This window comes from Mytilus californianus, unplaced genomic scaffold, assembly GCF_021869535.1.
Source record: "Mytilus californianus isolate M0D057914Y unplaced genomic scaffold, xbMytCali1.0.p SCAF_3, whole genome shotgun sequence".
Lineage (NCBI taxonomy): Eukaryota > Metazoa > Mollusca > Bivalvia > Mytilida > Mytilidae > Mytilus > Mytilus californianus.
Window position 1 is genome coordinate 81,860,368 of NW_026262679.1, and position 13,001 is coordinate 81,873,368.

At 32.9% G+C, this 13,001-nt stretch overlaps 1 protein-coding gene across 7 annotated transcripts in view; it reads right to left on the minus strand.

Moving 5' to 3' along the window:
- The window catches only part of LOC127735182 (uncharacterized), a 131,341-nt gene that overhangs the window by 14,002 nt on the left and 104,338 nt on the right, over window positions 1-13,001 (minus strand). For all 7 annotated transcript variants that reach the window (XM_052245288.1, XM_052245283.1, XM_052245282.1 and 4 more), the window contains 16 exons: window positions 12,281-12,616; window positions 11,702-11,810; window positions 10,544-10,803; window positions 10,063-10,218; window positions 8,535-9,546; window positions 7,650-7,800; window positions 6,840-6,969; window positions 6,027-6,384; window positions 5,467-5,615; window positions 4,669-4,855; window positions 3,986-4,053; window positions 3,033-3,347; window positions 2,123-2,307; window positions 1,739-1,898; window positions 1,173-1,348; window positions 348-548 (listed from right to left, as the gene is read on the minus strand). In XM_052245288.1, the coding sequence (XP_052101248.1) occupies window positions 348-548; window positions 1,173-1,348; window positions 1,739-1,898; window positions 2,123-2,307; window positions 3,033-3,347; window positions 3,986-4,053; window positions 4,669-4,855; window positions 5,467-5,615; window positions 6,027-6,384; window positions 6,840-6,969; window positions 7,650-7,800; window positions 8,535-9,546; window positions 10,063-10,218; window positions 10,544-10,803; window positions 11,702-11,810; window positions 12,281-12,616 (3,953 nt within the window). The remainder of the gene's footprint in view (window positions 1-347; window positions 549-1,172; window positions 1,349-1,738; window positions 1,899-2,122; window positions 2,308-3,032; window positions 3,348-3,985; window positions 4,054-4,668; window positions 4,856-5,466; window positions 5,616-6,026; window positions 6,385-6,839; window positions 6,970-7,649; window positions 7,801-8,534; window positions 9,547-10,062; window positions 10,219-10,543; window positions 10,804-11,701; window positions 11,811-12,280; window positions 12,617-13,001) is intronic.

Sequence of the window (13,001 nt, forward strand, 5' to 3'; positions counted from 1 at the left end):
TTCGCAGTTGTTAATGAGAATGTTTAAATTCTCTTTCTCTTAAAGATTCATCAAAAGTAGGTTAAACAAGCAAGCTTCAATCATTTGAGCTAACCTGGATCTACTGTAAACCAACTAATTTTCATGAGAGATTTATGTTTGCGAGTAGAAAAATTATGCGAATATAAATCGTCGTGTATATATGTAAAACTTGTATATTTCCTCAGATAAATACATCAAAGAAAATTAGAAAATTGCAAAAATAAATGGAAATTAAGTGGAAAGGGCTAAATGGGAAAGAAAGTGTCTGCTAAAATAAGTTGGGTTTACAGTATTCAACTTAATTAAAACATTTTTCAGGAACTTACAAGATGATCTTTGAGTTTTTCTGACATCTGTTTTCTTTCTTCATCAGAGAGTGTGTGCTCCATGTCCATTTCTCCTTTAGCCGTTCCAGCGGTATTCTCTGCCTGCAGAGTGTCGAAAGTGGACTGAGTCATTCTGATCTTAACATCAGCATGGTTGTCTCCTTCTCCTTCAGGTAATGGTGGAAGTCCATTGTCTTCAGCCTATAATATTTTTTTGTGTTAAAATTTAAAAGCAGTTATAATATGTATAACACAGGTATAATAAGTAATATTTCAACGCTTTTGCAAATTTTCAATCCATTCATCTATTTATCAAAAGAAAGTCAGTGTTCTCGAAAACTGGCAGTCCTGTTGGACAGGTCCTGATCACCAAAAATCTGGTAGATTCACAAAATTTGAGTGTAGTGGCTGTCCTGATGTCCAACTTAAAAGTTTGTGGTGGTTTTATTCCTTTTTTTAGGCTGTCTGGTATTTAGTATAGCTCCTGATTACAAACTATACAGTGTATATCAATATCTAATATGGAACCAATAATTATTATGCAAAATTGTGCCTAATTTATATATACTGACATAAAGGAAAATAATTGATAGCAAGTATTTTCTGACAAACCATATTTACCCTTGGACCACCTGATATTCCTAATAACCACTAGACTAAAAATTTTTTCGAGAACTCTGGGAAATTATGTGCTTTACTAAGTAAAGATCTAGATGGAATCACATAGGTATATATGATTATTTGATCTGCTGTTATTTCAAAAAAACAGAAAAAAATTTAAAGTTTGAAAATCTTTAGCTTGCTATAATTCTTTATATAAATTACCTCTCTATTATGCTTCTCTCGAAGTTGAGCCTCTCTTCTCTTCCTCTTCTCAGCAAGTTTACGTCTGAGCTCGGCAGCTTGGCGATCTTTTTCAGATTCAAATTTAGACATGTTGGAATCGAAATTCTTCTCATAATTTGACATGATGTCTTTGACTTTAGCGTCATTCAGATCACCTAGAAAATTAGTTCCAATTACACTATTTTTCTTCAAATAAGTAACATTTCAATAAAGGATCCATTTAAGTCATATTAATAAATTTTACATACAAGTTTTGATGATATGTAATAATAAATGCATTCATTAATTCTGAATTAAAATATAAGAAATGGCTGTCTAATTTAACTGAAGTAGTTTCTATCCATTTAAAATCCGTTTAATCTACTGCATTATTATGCCCAAATATTGTAACATTTAACTGATAATTTAAAGACAAAGGCTTTATTTTCTCGGAAAATCCTTCATGATTACATGAATTTATTTGAATTTCATAACATCTGCATTTTTTTTGTCAATTTGTTGTGATTCTTCATTATTTTATGAAAAATACAGTTAACAAATCTTACCCTGGAGCTTGCCAGCCAGTTCAGTTGTCATTGGTCCCATTTTCTCTAGTTTCTTCCCTTCTTCTGTCTGTATAAATCTTTCCATAGCTTCACGTTCTTCTCTGTCTAATTCCTTCTCTAATTGCATCTTCTCATTATTCTGTTTTCTCAACAGATCACCCTGAAACAAAATATCTTACTTTTCAAATATTTGAATTTGGGTTCAATGGACTTTGAAACAAAAATATACTTTGTCCAAAACTACAAATGACCACTTTAAACATGGAATGAGGTTATTTGACATTTACAAGTCAGACACAATTTATACTCCTAACAGTACAACTATTACCAGTACTAGTATTATAGTATGTCATTTTGTTTGACTTTTCTGAGGTATTTTCTTACCTGTTTACCCCCAGTACCAGTTGGTAGGTTAGTTATATTAGTTGTATAGGTATCAGGATGTTTGATATCTCCACCCTTCTGTAGTTGGTCCAATACAGATTGGTTGACGGGAATGTTACCAGTGTTCAGTCTTTCTAGTAGGAGTTGTAAGGCAGCCATCAGTTCTCCCTCTCTATTACTGCCTCCTATAAATGGATTTAATGATTTAGACATGTTAGTTGAGGCAATATTTAAGCATTATTTTGTAATAAACAAGTCAAGTGAACCAACACCTTCTGGCGGTACAAGCTGGTAGAGTAATCAGGATGGATACCTAAGTATGCTGTGGTTGTCTTTATAGTTTGGCATTATTTTGTTAGTCAAATTCACTGTTTTATTTCCTTATCATTCAATCTTTATAGTTTTTATACTTGAAATTGCAAGCCTCCTTAATCTTAAATGGAGATTTACTAAGGTACATTACTGCATGAATCAGTTACAAAGTTACGTTTAATTCACATGCAAATTTGATTGTAGTATATATCAAAACAGTAGAAACAAGAATGTGTCCATAATACATGGGTGCCCCACTCGCACTATCATTTTCTATGTTCAGTGGACCGTGAAATTGGGGTCAAAACTCTAATTTGGCATTAAAATTAGAAAGATCATATCATAGGGAACATGTGCACTAAGTTTCAAGTTCATTGGACTTCAACTTCATCAAAAACTACCTTGACCAAAAACTTTAACCTGAAGCGGGACAGACGGACGAACGAACGAAACAAACGAACGGACGCACAGAACGAAAAACATAATGCCCCTAAGTGCAGTGGGGCATAAAATCATGTGCAAATCGATCAAAAAGAATTATGACAAACCCTTATTCAATAAAAGAAATCTTTTCACAGAAAAGGAATTCAGTTCTTACCAGCAAATTTCAATTTTCCAGCAGCTCCCATATTTATGTTGGCATTGACAGATGTGGGTCCAGCAGCACCCTGTAATCCATCTCTCTGTCGCTCTCTATCCTCCATTCTCCTCTGAAGCTCGTCTAGTTTGGCAGGGTCTAAGCTCTGCAAAAGTTTCTTCAGTTCATCGTTCTGTTCACAGATCTTCTTATAGAACTGGCTAAGATCTTCCTGTTGTCGGGCCAGTTGTGACGCCATGTGTAAGTTCTGGTCTTCAAGTTTATCATAGAATACACGGACATTGAAATTTTCTAAGTCATCTTCACCCTTGACAGCTGTTAAAGAAAAGAAAAGTTATTAGTTGAAACAGTGGAATTTTAAGAAGAAATTTGAGTAATATGTTTCTTTCAATTCAACTACTGTAAATTCAGAAATATTTGGGTGCATTTATCATTAATGGAAGAAACTGACAGAATATTTATATTTCAGTAAAAGCTACATATAGATATATGTATAAGATATAAGAATGTGAGTTCGTATTAATGCCATACCCACCCAGTCGCATTATTCACATTCATAAAAACCTTGCAATAATTTCTGAATTTAGAGTATATTGAAACAGTGAAATAAAATATAGATGCAGAATAAAAATTTCCATTCTAAGATAGCATGGTTTGAAAAAAATAAAATCTCTTGAGTGAAATGTGTATTGAGCATTTTCTAATGCAATACAAAATGCAATACAACAAATCCTTTTACTTCCTTTTTGTTGTTAAGGTAATTAAAATTCTGTTTCCAATGATGTCAATCATAAAATAAACTAGTAAATTGGAAAAATGGACAATCACCTGAAATGAGAAGTTTCCCACATATCTATATGTTCCATTGATAAAATCTTTAGGAGAAGTGAGACACAAATAAGTGTTTCTGAGGTGAAGCACAACTAACACAATTATAATATAAATTAACATACCCATTGATGCAAGTACATCAGATTCAGCTCCGTCACCTTTATCTCTTACTCCTAGATCTCCATACAGTCTGAAAAGGTCACAAAATGTGTTTTATAGATCAGAAATATTCCAAACAAAATACAAACTGAAAATTTATACAAGATTATTCTATAAACCATAGGAACTATTCTGAAACATATTAACTATAAAAAACTAAAGTTTAATCTATTAAATAAGAGATAATATAAAACAGACTTCATGTAACTTTCTTCATCCTGTTGTTTAATATTTTAGACTGAATGTGTCCTAATTGATTTGTATTTCCTTTATTTTTACATCATGGATCAAATCAAAATAATGTGTTCCCAAACTTAGTACTAATTGTCTGCAGACTCAGTGTTGATCACCATAACTGAAATATTTAGGTACAGGTGGTGTTCCTAATCATTGTACTCCCCCACTACATAAGACCAGATTAGATCATCATAAGGTAAGGTGGTGGTGCTCCTATTCATAGTACTCAATATTCTGCAAAATTTGAGCAGTGTTGATCATCATATTTTTCTGAGATATTTAGTGGCAGGTGGTAGCATTCATCAACTAGATACTTACACTTCTTAAGAATCATGCTAGTACGTGTTATACATCTTATTTTCTGAGATATTAAGGTACAGGCAGTAGTGCATATACACTTTGTACTTACCCTTCTGAAGATTCAGGCCAGTGCTGATCATCATATCTGAGATATTTGGGTACAGGTGGTGGTGCTCCTAGACTGCGATATTGTGGTTTCCAGTGTTTCATTGGATAGATACCAGCATTTCTTGGTCTCCAAACAATTACTGCTACTACTAACAGTAATACCAAGGCACCAAAGAATGCAATCATTCCTAGAAACAGGAAAAAAGAAGTCAGTCACACCAAAAGTACTGAATGAAATTATTCACAGAAGAGTACAGAATTTATAAGAAGGCTAAAAACAATAATTCATTTTATCTGATGAATAATTTTCCTAAATAATATTCAATTATGACTATTACTACATAATTTGTTCATGTGTTTCATAAATTCAGAAAATTCCAAGTGTTTTAAATATATCATATTGTTGGAACCTTAATATACCAATAAATTTTCTTGAAAGTGGTCAGCAAAAAGTTCGACCTTTTATTACCCAAAGTAACGCACCAATAATAACCATTTGCAAAAATATTTTCCAAGTTTTCATGTTGTGTTTTTTTTGTTGTTTTTTTTATGAGGTACATGCCCCTAACTTTTAATACTTGCTTTCTTACAAACTATAATACTATATGTCAGAAATCATACTAATATCTCCAAAATATGAAAAGGCAAACAATGACTTAATTTTGATTTTTTTTAAATTTTCAATAAAAATTGCGAGACATATGAAATGTAAATAAAAAGAGTTCAAGAAATAAATCAAAGCAAAATATGACAAGAATCTAGAAACTAATTTATAGGTATAAGTTTAAAAAAGATGTACCTATAATAAGTCCCCAGTCTGGTTCTACGTTAGATGGATCCGACTTGTAGAAACCTAGATTGTTAAGATTAGCTGAGGTTGCTGGTTGTACTGTAGATGATCCAGGTGGACAGACTGTACCGGATGGCTGTACACTGACATATACTACCCTGTAAAGCATTATAATGTAAAAAAGATTTTATAAAAATATAACGATGATTAATAAAAACATGAGTATATAGACTACATAACGAAAACATTAAAGTACAGACACTATTTTCTTCAATAAGCCTTTTAAAACTTGATTTTGTCCTTTTTTCACAATCAAGTGTTTCACCTTAAGAAACATTTAACACTATTTCATACTTCATGTGTATCCAAAAGATACTAAATGGACAAATCAAAGATAGCCACAAACCCATTACTTTTAGAAAATCTCAGATTAAAATTATCATGGCAAAATTGCAATTTTACTACTATAAAAAAAAAAAGAACTGCTGAACAAACACCTCCTAAATTTTGTGCTGGTAGAGTTCCCTATAAAAAATGTGAAGACTTTTATGTAAATAAAGATAACTTACAGGCTACTGTCAGCATTATCATAGAAAACAAAGTTTCCTGATTCTGAGAAGACAAAGGCAAAGGTGGAGATATTAGCATTGGTATTCTCGATCTGTGATCCCAGGTCTGTAAATGGTCCAAAATCAAATGAAGGATTGGTGCTGAAAAGATGGTCTTTGTCATATACAGGGTAATTACTCTGGGTTCTATCTGTTGTATTAATCCGAATCTTGAAAAAGATCATATCGTTCAGTTCTAGACACAAGACTACATTAGATATCTGATTGGTTGGGACAGTAGTGGATGCTAAGAGACGACGTCTGCCAAATCCTCCTAGACTGTTTGTGATTCCATTTTCAATCATTTGATCAATTGACACTGAAAAAATAATATGAAAAAAGTTTTAAAAACAGATATGATTTTCCCCTAACAGTTCAAGAAAAGGTACTGTTGATTGATTCATTTATTTTCGACGGTACCAATTTTCCTGGATTGAGGGAAAACTGTCTTTTTCGTAGATATTTGATTTCATAGTATTGGAAAGTCTGAACACAAGTCTGATAGGGAATTAGTACTTCATTGTACACATAAATTTGTGGTTGTAATATCCCCAGGAAATCCACCAAAATTTAGTACTCCATGAATAATAATGAATCCACAGTAATATCTATACTACTGTTGCAAGCACAAAGAATATGGTTGGCATTTAGAGAGCTTTAAATAAGGTATTTCTGACAAATATCATAAAACATCTTTGAAAATTTATTCCAAATTACAAGATATACATTTACTAATGACCTATACCAGTAAAAATAAAGTATAGTAATACTCACAGAAGATATCCTGTGCCTCTGCTTCATCTCTGTATAAACTACCAGTAATCCTATCTCCCCAGAAACTAACAACAACTACATCTAACTCTCCAACAGTTGCTTCTATAGGTCCATATACATTTGATAACGTCTACAAAATAGAATGGACTATGTAAATTTATTAATATCAACACTAAAACTAATGGCGGGTCAACTTTTCACAAATAGTTATCACACTTTCAATGATTTCACATGACCTCTGTCCTTTTTTTTTTTCTCAAACATTGAGAGAATGCTCTCTTTTACTCATAGAAATTCTTAATGGTGAGATTTATCAAGCACAGTATTTTTTATTTTATGGTGCAATGAATTTTTTTGTAAATTATTTTTTCAAATTAAAAAAAAAGCCTTTTAGGCATTACAAATCCTTTTTATTTAAAAAGTAAAGATCCTTAAAAAGCAAACTTAAATATATAAGTATTTGTCTTTATCCATTCTTAAACTTCTACAACAATTATTCGAAAGATTTTAAATACAGTTTCTGTATGGTTAATTTATCGAAGGTATTATGCCTGAATTATAAAATGACTTATCTCCCTTTAACAGTTAAAATATCTCATTGGCAAAATATTCGAATATTTATGAAAGACAGGAACTTTCGGTTCAATTATGATTTAATGTAAAGATATTATTGCCAAAGTGTTCACTGAACCAAAACACTTTTAAGTTTTTTATTGCAAAACTGGCATTACATGTCATGAAGGACAGTGATATCATAAAAAGTCTATTAAATCGTAAACTGGGCTGAGAATTTTGCTTGGTCTTATTTACCTCAACAGTAACGTTTCCAGAGACTGGATCAGTAGTTGTCACAGCAACACTTCCATCTGCCTGAAGAGATGATGTCACAGTGGGTGATGTGGTTGCTAGACAGGTGGAATCACAGATGGTATCTGGGTCAGTATAAGTAGAACACATACATCTACAATTAAATATTAAAAATTATAAAATATATTTTGCAATTCTTTATTTTCAATCACTTCTTTATAGATCTTACTGTCTTATAAATGTTGTATTAATGAAAGATCAATATCACATATTCACAACTATATACAATGTTACTCCTTAATCTGAAAAGTTTAAAGATTCAGTTGTAATATTATTGATAGGGTTTCCACCTGATAGATGGGGGTTTAATCACAGTTGGTCAATCCTCCAACAATATTCAGGAGAAAAACATGTTACTGTGATATAAGTGTGCAGACCCTTACTTTGAACTTGACTGACATTCTGAAGTAGATTTTTCATGTGAATAATAATATAACTCAAAAGGTAACAAGAAGACAAGTCAACCCTCCTGTATACAATGTTCTGGCTAAGAAGTGAACAGTCATTGCTCCTACTCATAAATGCCACAAGATAGGCTGATAGGAAGCAAATACCAATTTTAATAGTTATTTTTTTGGTTTGAACCAACTGGAATTGAATCTTTAAAACACTTTAATATGAAATTATGGAGATGGTATGAAATAACCATTATCAACATAAGGTTCATTAATTGCAACCCTCTACAACAATCCTTGAACTATTTCAAACTAATTTAGTGTCCAAATGAAAAATTTATGAACGCTCCTGAAAAAGTATGAATATACACATAAAAATACAGTTCTTCTTCATGTGATTTCATCTATCAAAGAATGAAAAATGTGTACTTACACTCCTAATTCAGTGTCCAGATATCCCGAAGAATCTGGACAAGCTGGGTCACAATTAACGGTCTCTGATAAGACACATGTTCTGCTTGATGCTAATCTGACTTCATATTCTGAACATCTCACATCAACAATTTGTTGACAGTCCATGTCACTATTATCCACACTCTTTTGTGTATCAACCTCATCGTAATAAATATATCCTGACAAACAAATACAGGCCCCATTTGATTCCTGGAAACTTCTGTACTGACCAAGACACGTACAGACTGATGCATTTCCATTTGAGTATGATGAACTACCACACGGTCGACACTTTGTTGCACCTTCCAAGTCATTGAAAGTATTTGTTGGACATGGATAACATTCTCCAAAACCTTCAGCTCGTACTTTTTGGCCAAACATACCAGCAGGGCATGGAGTGGCGTGATCAGATCCTACTGGGCAATAATATCCAATTGGGCAAGGATTCGAATCTCCATGGCCTGTTCCTTCAGGGCAATAGTACCCAGCTGGGCAAGTTTCACAGACTGTACGATTTGTATGGTTACCATAGGTACCAGGAGGACATATATCACAAGAGACGTTTACATTATAACGAATACCAGCATGATCCAATGCTCTATAACCAAGGTCACATTTCAGAGTCATGTTACTGCCTTCAGGGCAATAGTCGGGATATTCGCAAGGAATGGGTGTATCTGTTGCATTCGGGCAATAATATCCTGCCCAACATATTGGAGGCAAACCTGTTGTTCCATTACAGTAATAGCCTGGTGTACAATCTATTTCAATTGAGGCTCCTTCAGGGCATTCATATGTTTCTCTACATGGGATTCCGTATGTGTTGATAGTATCATTTGGACAGTAGTATCCAGGTCGACAGTCTGGGCAATCTTCTGGTTTAGCTGCTCCAGTCTCATTCCTCATGGTACCAGCTGGACACAATGCTGGTTCACTTCTTTCCAAACAGTAGTGACCAATTGGACATGGATACAGAGTAGGGTCAACAATGGCTGAAATCAAAATAACAGGAGATCGATAATCAGTCAATCAAAATTAAAAATATTTAGTATATGTAGCTATTTATACATTGTTTCCATTTAACAATATTTCATTTATAAGCAGATGTACAGCAACAATAAAGTCAAAACATACACACAAATTTTCCTTATTTTAAAATATTATTAGGAGTTACTCTTAACGTATAAGTTACCATTAATGAATAAGTTACTCTGAATGTATAAGTAAATCTTAATATGTAAGTTGCCCTTAATGTTCTATTACATTCTAAAGGTAGAGTGAAGCAATTCACTGTCTTTATGCATCATTAGTTAACTGTTAAATAAGTTTCATTGTATGATAGTGTAATGTTTAAGACATTTTTAAAATTATGAAATCAAGGTATGACTTAAGTGAACCCTTTTTACAATTAAAATATAGCATACAGGGATATTTTTTTATAATGCTTGAATATATATCTATGAGCATCATTGTTGAATTGTCCTATTGTTTGTAACACTAGCCATTACCTGCATATTCACAGTAGTATCCTGCAGTACAACCATGACAATCGTCTAACAAGGCTGCTCCTGTGGTGTCACGATATGTCAAGACGGGACAATCTGTAGTTCCATTACCTTCTAAACAATAGTAACCAGCAGGGCAGGGAATACCATTCTCTACACCTAATCAATACAAATATTATTTTGCATCAAATTCTTTATGAAAATATGGTTTTCTTCCAGCTGCCATGTTTGTTTCAAAAAAATGTCACCAAAATTTTTCTCTAAAGATCAGAATGAGGTAAAATATACAAGATCTATATACTGTCATATGAAAGTGTAACATAATTTATTTAAACTTTAAACAATTCCATTTGTTTTTAATTAACTACATAATTCATATCATTACACAAACCTAGCTATAGAACCACTTTAAATAAAGACCAAAATTAAGAATATCTGAAACATTAAAAGGCTTTATCACCTTTTTTTTTCTATTATAATTTACCTAAAGCACAATAAAATCCAGCAGGACATGGGTCACAATCTATTTCCTGTGTTGCACCAACTGTAGCTCTGTATGTATGTTCTGGACAATCTACTGGAAGTACTGTTCCCTTTGGACAATAATGACCAACAGGACATTGCCCAGCACACTCATCATTGGCTACACAAGTTGTAAAGTTAGCTGTCACTGTTGGTATATCATCCCGTGCACCAGATTTACAATAGTAACCTGCCTGGCAATCATCTGCTATCTCTCCTGACCTAAAATAAAGAAAAAGAAATTTTTATAATTGAGCATAAAATATTTTAGTATTGTAAAGTAATTCAAGATTGCAGTTGTAAAAACATACCCTTAAATTTGCAGGTGATGGGAGTATCTTGTAGTAATATATTAGTTCAAATACAGAATTTCAATATTAAGTGATTATTACATTTCCTTTCAAAGTACATGTACTGTTAACTCAGATATTTTTGCAATGTTTTTATTATTGTGAAAATTGTGATGGGATAAGAAAATAAAAACTTGCATGCTAAATTTTGATTGCATTATCTGTATGCGGCAATTTTGAAAATGGCAATAATTAATCTTACATTTTTGTCCTTTGTTCAACAGTCAATAAATAAATTCATGCAAAAAATTTAGAATTTTCACAATATATTATCATCCACTTCCTACATAGTCAGAATCTCATAAAATGTTCATACCTGGGTTGCGTTCAATATCGTAGCTGCTACATATGGCTACATAGATTTTAACTTCTGAACTAACAGCTAGCCTAGCTGCTAGATCGATCTAGATAGCCTAAAAATTTCATGCTATCTAGAATATACAAAATGGCGTTGGAAAGGTTATTACTCCTGAAGCCATTTTGATAGGCTAGCTACGTAGCATATCGTTCAACAAAGATAGATATCTAAGACAAGTGTCTATACTAGCTGCTATGATATTGAACAAATCCGAGGTATTGATTGTTGGTTGCTTAATGTCCAGTGGCAAATATTTCATGCATGTTCAGGACAATCATACCTGGTATATTCTAAGGTTAACAACCTTGACAAACATGTAACGTTTTGTAATATCCTGTATAATAAAAATATACATTACTTGTAAAACATGTAAAGAATGATAAATTGAAAGGAAAGGTAAGAAGACACTGACCTACAATACTTTCCAGGTAGACATGACAGACATTCATTTGCTTGTTCTAGTCTTGTCATGTTGGCATAAGTGAATGTACCATTGGAACACATGTATGGATTGATGGTTCCTGTAAATATATAATAATTTATTTATATAGGATGTATTGATAGTAGTCAACAATCTTTCGTATGAAGGCATCAGATCATTATGAAAAGCTTTTTAGACCTATCTTCTAATTAATAATCTATTAATTAAAATATATATGTTTTTGTTAATCTCATCATAACTTCTTATTTACAAGAATATTGCATATATAAAATGATGTCAAAAACATGAACAAACAAATGTATTTATATTTCCCTCCAAGATATGTTCAAGGTTTAAAGGTACATAGTACAAACAAACAAAACAGTTCCGTGGTCAATTCTTCAGAGGCCAAATTTATGAATTAAAAGAACGAGAAGGCTTACTTAAATTTCCCCGGACTACAAATGTATGCAAAAATAACATTATAACAGCTTATCACAGTCACATGGACCTCCACTTGACAGTTATAAACCCTTTTCCAAATATAGCTGATCCCCTGTTGATACAAACCTGAAGGACAGTAGTGATACGGTGGACAGTCAATCAGTGATGGTACTGATGTCACTGGGTCTACTGTACAGTAAGATCCTGCTGGACAAGGGATACATGAAGACTGCCCTACATTGCTCTGATATTCCCCTGGTGGACAAGGAATAGCTTCAGCTGACCCCTGAGGACAATAATATCCTACTGGGCACATCAATCCACTGGGTGTTGGTGAGATGGTGGTGTCATTAGCAGGACAGTAATAGCCAGCATCACAGAGTCCTGTTGGTCCTGTCTGTGCTTCTTGGTCACAATAGTACCCTCCAGGACAGGGGAGACAATCTTCTACTGCTCCTGCACCTGATAATATACATAATTGTTTAAAACAACTGCTGATTAAATATACTACTAAATATATGATTAAATATCATTGAAATACCATTAGTGGTTCCCTTTCAACTGACCTAATCATAAACTTAACAAATTGTTGACACTGAACCCCGGAACAGCCCTCATAAGTCTTGCCTCTGCTACTTCCAAGAGACAAGACAAAAATCTCAAATAGATCGATGCAAGAATTTCACATATACATATCTGTAACTTAAAGGAAAGGTAGTAAAAAACTAATTCAAAGTCTGTGCATGAAAAATATTTATTTCCCTTTTGAGCCATTATAAACTAGAGGCTCTCAATAGCCTGTGTCGCTCACCTGTATTTACTGATGCTTTGGAAATCATGTAAAATA